The sequence below is a fragment of the Silurus aristotelis genome (genome assembly GCF_946808225.1).
Source record: "Silurus aristotelis genome assembly, chromosome: 20".
NCBI lineage: Eukaryota > Metazoa > Chordata > Actinopteri > Siluriformes > Siluridae > Silurus > Silurus aristotelis.
This window is the reverse complement of record NC_139593.1, coordinates 10,298,126-10,305,286: the sequence shown is the minus strand read 5'-3', so window position 1 is coordinate 10,305,286 and position 7,161 is coordinate 10,298,126. Positions and strand designations below refer to the sequence as shown.

The following is a 7,161-nucleotide window of genomic DNA, read 5'->3' as shown; positions in this document are numbered from 1 at the left end:
CAATATTAACCACAGCACAGTTTTATAAATATAACTCTTGAATTCTACAAAGCAAACTTGGAAAGTGCTAATTTAAGTGTTTCAGGAAGAGGTAGGTCTTCAATCGTCGCTTGAAGATGCATAATAACTTGTTAGTTATTAACAAATTCTATGTTATATTGAACACCTCACAATCTGTCAGTGAGACTAATTTATTGATTATTTCATATGCTGTTTCATGGACAGTCAGTGAAACAGACACAGTTATACAATGGCACAAAAGCCCAAATATAAACTCACTATATTAGCAACAATTTTACACCTACTCATACATGCGGTTTTCTAATTAGCCAATTAAGTGTGTGGGGAACGTTTTGCTCACACACTTTGGACTTGTTATTACCAATAAATCATTGCTTGATTGACACAGTCTGTTTAATATTTTCGTTGAACATGTGGATCTCATCATGTCTACAACTGACCTATCTTTTAAGGGATACGCATGGAAGTGCACCTCAATCTCAAAAGAATGTCTTAAATATCTTTTGCATTTCATGCCACAAAAAAATTGAGGCTTTTTTGAAAGACAGGGAGGCCATACTCAGTATTAGTGTGCACAGAGTGCAAGACAAAACATTGACACAAAATCTTGAAATAATAAGACGATAAGTCAAAATTATAAGATATTTTGTCAGAATAACAAGACACTCTTATTATAATAAGATAAGATATTCTGTCAAAATAAGGAGACACGATCTTCAAGTAATTAGATATTATGTTAAAATAAACACAAATCTAGATATGAAGTCTAAATGAAAGATAGTGAGCAAAAATAATGGCACATGGTGTTGAAAAATTACCTATTAAGTCTATGAAATAACTACATATTATTATGCCAAATTAATTCGATTTTAAATCTGAATAATGACATTAAATTTACAATTGCAGCATTTGGCAGACGCTTTTAACCCAGAGCGACTTACAATTGAGCCGGGGAGGTTTTTAGGGCTTTACTTAAGGGCCCAGCAGTGGCCCTTAAGTAAAGTGGTGGGATTTTAACCTGTGACCTTAAGATCCAAAGTCTAATGCTTTCACCACTGAGCTCCCACCTCCCCCTAATAATGATGTCACTGTTCAAATACTATTGCATGTTTTTTTTTTTTAAGATTTAAGATTTGGATGTCTGTTCAGAAGATTACTCTGGATAAGGGCGTCTGCCAAATGCTGTATATAATTTTTTTTATATTTACAAATTTAAAAGCAAAAACACCCTAAATGTTTAAAATCCATGTTCTGGTATTGGTAGCCTGCATTATGCAAAATTCAACTGCTAAAAAGTAGTTTCACCTGCCCTGGTCCAGTTCTATATTAATAAATTAGAACAGAAATATAACTGCAGAAGTGTATAAGTAAAACTATGATTTGCCTGTCAAGGTTTTGATTTATTTTTCATACCTCTAATTTGCTCCAGATATCTGTTAACACACTGTATCTCGTATCACAGTTCACCCCACTCTAATGTCAATTATTTATTGCAACCATGCTCATTTATATCATTCTTTACACCTGCATGGCTTCGCTTGTCCTCATTAACTTGATGACCAGCTGTTATCCTTCCCTCCATCTGACCTTCTAATTATTTGTCAATACTAACAGATGTCCTTTTTTTTGTCTGTTCAGTCATTTTACCGTTAATTGATTTTGCTGCTGTCTGAAAGCTGATTGGGGATAAAAGTTCTAACCAAATCCATTCTTTGCTGATGTTCTTGTTTAATACAGTGGCTACAGGATGAGGAACAGCTCAAGTGTCGCAAGATAACTTTGCTTATCGTGTCTGTTCTGGTTCCTCTTCCACTTGCAGACTTAAGTGCAAACTGGTGTAACATGTCATGGCAAAGAAAATGTGATTGAATTGAAACCCATGCAGATATGGATATGACTAATATAATAAAATGTAATAAGTGGATGTCGTTAGGAAGAGAGGTACTTGAAAGAACTTTCATCAAAGTTTGCTCAATCTACCATCTTTTTCTCATTTTTGTCTCCATGTTAATTCTCATATACATTATGCAGATGAATACAGTCGGTCTCGTTTGCTCGCAGAAGATGGCTCTGAGCTTGGAAGCAGAACTAAAATACATAGCTAGTTCAAGTGAATACAATAAGCAGTGTATGGTGAGTTGTTCATGAAAGAAAAGAATGATAGATAGAAAGATAAGAAGCGGACTGAGTGAGCCGGTGGAAAAAAACGCAAAAAAGGTTGAAAGGAATTAAGCAGAAATTATTGAACGTTTTATTGAGAGAATGTGGAAGACGATAAAGGAGAAACAGCTCTTTAACTCGAGGACAGGGTCGTGAAGTGGAGTTACTATCATCACTCTATACTTCACTACGACGATGACTTTCTTTCGGCTTCTCCTGTTAGGGGTCGCCACAGCGGCTCCTCCGCACGTTTGATTTGGCACATGTTTTACGCTGGATGCCCTTCCTAACGCAACCCTCCCCAATTTATCCGGGCTTGGGACCGGCACTAAGAGTGGCTGGGGATGGTTCCCTGACCGGGGATCGAACCCGGGTCGCAGCAGTGAGAGCGCTGCATCTTAACCACTAGACCACCAGGGGACCTTCTATACTTCACTACAGTGGTGTGAAAAAGTGTTTGCTTGGGTGCTTGGGCCTGAGTGTGGCTAGAGACATTTAACTTAGGTGTGATAAACCACAGTTTTAACAGGGGGGCAAACACTTTCACACAGGACCATGTAGTTTTGAATTTTGTTTTCCCTCAATAATAAAAACCTTCATTTAAAAACTGCATGTTGTGTTCACTTGTGTTATATTTTACTAATATTTAAATTAGTTTGATGAGCTGAAACATTAAAGTGTGACAAACAAGCTAAAACATAATAAAACAGAGTTAGGGTTTTTCACACCACTGTATATATCACAGCAACTTGCCAACAATTATATATATATTTTTTATTAGGTAAAGATTGACGTTTTAGACTTTGTATTCATCCGTTGTACAGTTTAATGTTGTGATGAGACTGCTTCAATTAACCGAAACTGGAGACTCCTTTAATAAATGTTAAAATTTTCCTCACAGAATGTTTCACCATATCAACAATTTTATTATTTGCTACTACATGATTATATGGACTTTGTTGGGTTTTTTTCTGCAGGAGGAAAATATAAAAACATTTCTGGAGGACCAGCTTCAGACCAGCATGGTAGGTACACATCAGATTACACAAGTGACTAAGAACAAATGTGGAATGATTTAATCCAGAAATCCAGAATAATTACCTGATTATTGTTACAACAGAGAATAATGATACGGCAGATAGTATATTTCTAGTGTGTTGGATATTTTTTATACTTTTTGCTTTCATAAATCTTAGTTTGAAATCTTGCAGTTGTAACTTATACACATTTCTTCTCTATCTTTTGTTGGCTCTTATACCCTGATCTTTATTTTCTCCACTCTGTTCTCTTTTTCTAAGATGGTGGGAATAGTGCTCGGTGCTGGCGTGTCCATTATCCTCATCGCCACCTTCATCTTCTTTGTACTGCGCAGGATTCACCTTCGGAGTGAGTGTCTGGAAAAAAAAAACTGTACAGAATTTCCTCATCCTCTAGAATATCAAAATCTGCTTTTTAGATTCTAAAATGAGTTCCAATGATGTCTTATGTAATCTTTTTTTCCTCCTATTTTTATTTAAAATCTTTTTTTACTAGAAGAATCCAAACAATCATTGCAAAGCTTTTATAATTATTCATTATATGCAACTTAGAAAACAAAAAATAAAACAATAATAATACAATAAAATACATTTAAAACAAAACAGAACTTATAAAGAACCAGAAAAAGGAGGGCAGACCAAATCTTATCCTGTTTATTTAACAAAACAAAACGAATCCTTTCCAGATGTGATCATTTTATAATTTCTTCCATCCGCAATGAAATAACGGGGATTTCAGTTTTTTGCTAAAACTTTAGTATTAATTTCTTTGCAATAAGAAACCCATAGGACAACAGCTGTTGTTGAGATTTTTGGAATGATCTGAGTGTATCTGAAACGTTACTGGGATGTAAAAATTCCTCACACATTAGGGAAACATCTAGAAAGAATCTATGTAGCTTTGTTTCAACATAATGAAGTCTAGTAATATTAAATTGATCAAGGCAGTGCCAAAAGTAAACAGAGCATGTTTGAATGTTTTTTAGTTCAATGACCATGTATTATGTGATCTTGTATGTTTTTTGGTGTATCTGCAGACCTGGCGGCTCAAGAAGCCCCCAAATACCGCTTCCGCAAAAGAGACAAAGTATTATTCTATGGCAGGAAGATCATGAGGAAAGTCTCTCAGTCCACCTCGTCTTTAGTCGGAACATCGTCGTCCTCTTCCTCCCGACCGAGACTGAAGAAAAAACAGAAGATGCTCAACATTGCCAAAAAGTAAACGTATTACTTAGTATAACTTATAACTTAGTAAGCTGATTAATAATAGCAGAGCTACTGGAGGATGTGATGTGATCAGAGAACTTTGTCACCAATTTGCATTCTTTCTTTTTTCTTCTCTCTCTCTTTCTTTATTTCTTCTCTCTTTTTTTTCAGGATCCTGCGCTTTAAGAAAGAGGTGCCCACCCTGCAGATGAAGGAGCCTCCTCCTTCAGTTCTAGAGGCTGATCTCACAGAGTTCGATGTTGCCAACTCACATCTGCCCTCAGAAGTGCTCTACATGCTCAAGAACGTGCGGTAAATAAATGCTTGCTGGTTTAGTTTAAAAACAAACTTTGACTCGACTCTCCGGTATGGAAAAGATTACGGTATATCGTATTACAATATAAAACACAAACACACATGCTATTGGTTCCAAGAAAACATACCGCACTAAAAATAAAACCATTGCATTGCTCTTGAAGTTCTTTAGCTTTTCAGTGAAATAAAAAAAAAAACCATAAAAACAGCACAAGAATGTCTGATGCTGAAATGCAATCGTTGGCCTATCACAGCTCATACTAGGGCATACTATGGGGTGTGGCTGTAATAAGATAATGGTGATATTGAAATGCTGCGCTTTTTAAAAAAAAATTTTATTATTATTTTTATTTTTATTTTTTTAAAGGAAAAAATCAAACGTGTATCTTAATGTTATTTTTTGTGTGTGTAGTGTTTTGGGACACTTTGAAAAGCCCTTGTTTCTGGAGCTGTGTAAGCACATGGTCTTCCTGCAGTTCCAGCAGGGTGAATATGTCTTCAGACCTGGACAACCAGACAGCAGCATCTATGTGGTGCAGGATGGCAAACTGGAGCTCTGTCTTACTGGACAGGTGGGTGTTTGTTTGTGAGTTTGTTTTTGTGTGTATGATTATGTAAATAGGTTTTTATGCTTAGCTTCTTCTTCTTTATCTCATTGTCTGGTGTTTGTGTATAGGCTTCATATTTCTAACATTGGGTGTGGCTCTGTTTGTATTTCAATGTATGTAATACTAATGATATATCACAAGGGTTATGTTGGCATAACCATGTTGTTTTTTTTTTTTTTATATGCCATCATGCGAAAACTGCCATCTTATTTTTTTGTTCATGCTGATCTGACCACAAAGTTGTCTCTCTGAATTCTAGCCATATGCTGATATGAACAAGTTTATTGCTCCAAATATGTGATTGTGGATTTTTGCCTTATGTTTTAAGCTCTTTAATGAGATTTGTGTCTCAGAAAAGGCTGTCATTATTCAACAGAATACTTTTAATGTTTGCGCCATTATTGATGAATGCTTTATTTGGGCCATGAATCAACAAAATATTTGAATATTTGGGATGTTATTTACCTGAACAGTGATTTAGCAGCCCCACTGAAGTGTTCTACAATAATTTGTGCTTTACATTAACATTAATTTAATGTTGAGAATTATTATTATTATTTTTTTTAAAATCTGTAAACAGGTGTTGTGTTATTTTTCCAGTACAGACACTATTGTCACACCTTTTACTTGTAATAATCACCCATAATGAAGTATTTTTTCTCTCTAAAGGACGGGAAGGATGGAGTGGTGAAAGAGGTGTTTCCAGGAGATTCGGTTCATAGTCTATTAAGCATTCTTGATGTCATTACAGTAAGCCACACTCACGTCTACATATTTACTTTGTATGTAATAATATTTGCAAATGAGTCAAAGGATTTTATATATTAAAAAAAGCTATCAGTCGATCATTTTTATGGGGTGTTTTTGTGTGTGTGTGTGTGTGTGTGTTATTACAGGGTCACCAGAGGCCGTATCGGACCGTATCTGCCAGAGCTGCAGAGGTGTCCACAGTCCTGCGTCTGCCTGTCGAGGCATTTCTGTCCATCTTTGAGAAATATCCAGAGAGTTTAGTGCGTGTGGTGCAGGTGTGTGTGTGTGTGTGTGTGTGTGTGTGTGTGTGTGTGTGTGTGTTTTTATATATTTATTTTTATGAATTCTTATCTATTCATATGTAAGCTTCTGATGTGCATGTTATATACAGATGTCAAAGATGCTCTTTCTCTGTCTGTAGATCATCATGGTGAGGCTGCAAAGAGTGACTGTCCTGGCTTTACATAACTACCTAGGCCTCACTAATGAGCTTTTCTGCCATGTAAGATACATACACACACACACACACACACACACACACACACACACACACACACACACACACACACACACACACACACACACACACACACACAAACACACACACACAAACACACACACACACAGGGTTGGGCAAAGATACGTCAAAATGTATTTTGAAATAAAATTCTAAATACCTTAACTTTAGTCTATCAAAATAAACTATTGTATTTTGTATTTTAAAAAGGAAACACTAAATTTCTTCACAAACCTTCCATCAATTGGCCTATTTTATCTGTTCCTTCACTATTACACTGACTTAGTTGATTAAGTAAACAATGTTACATAGCAACAGATTTTCTCTGGCTGAGTCACGCATAAAATCTGACATATGCAAACAGTTAACAGGTCAAATATTCACATAAATTTCCTCGTGATCTCCCAGATGAAGGTTAGTTTTAAAGTAACCTACAGTTTAATGTTGATTAGTTTGTGACTGTTGCTATAATGACTCATAATTGTATCCTAATTAATTTACTTGGTGTTTGGTAACGAAGGGCAACTTTACATCAGGAACACTCACT

General features: G+C 35.7%; 1 protein-coding gene across 5 annotated transcripts in view; it reads left to right on the top strand.

Moving 5' to 3' along the window:
• pnpla6 (patatin-like phospholipase domain containing 6) overlaps nt 1–7,161 on the top strand; it is a 34,811-nt gene that overhangs the window by 3,374 nt on the left and 24,276 nt on the right. For all 5 annotated transcript variants that reach the window (XM_083523046.1, XM_083523047.1, XM_083523044.1 and 2 more), the window contains exons 3-10: nt 3,159–3,206; nt 3,480–3,567; nt 4,256–4,436; nt 4,596–4,736; nt 5,152–5,311; nt 6,017–6,097; nt 6,244–6,372; nt 6,519–6,599. In XM_083523046.1, the coding sequence (XP_083379172.1) occupies nt 3,159–3,206; nt 3,480–3,567; nt 4,256–4,436; nt 4,596–4,736; nt 5,152–5,311; nt 6,017–6,097; nt 6,244–6,372; nt 6,519–6,599 (909 nt within the window). The remainder of the gene's footprint in view (nt 1–3,158; nt 3,207–3,479; nt 3,568–4,255; nt 4,437–4,595; nt 4,737–5,151; nt 5,312–6,016; nt 6,098–6,243; nt 6,373–6,518; nt 6,600–7,161) is intronic.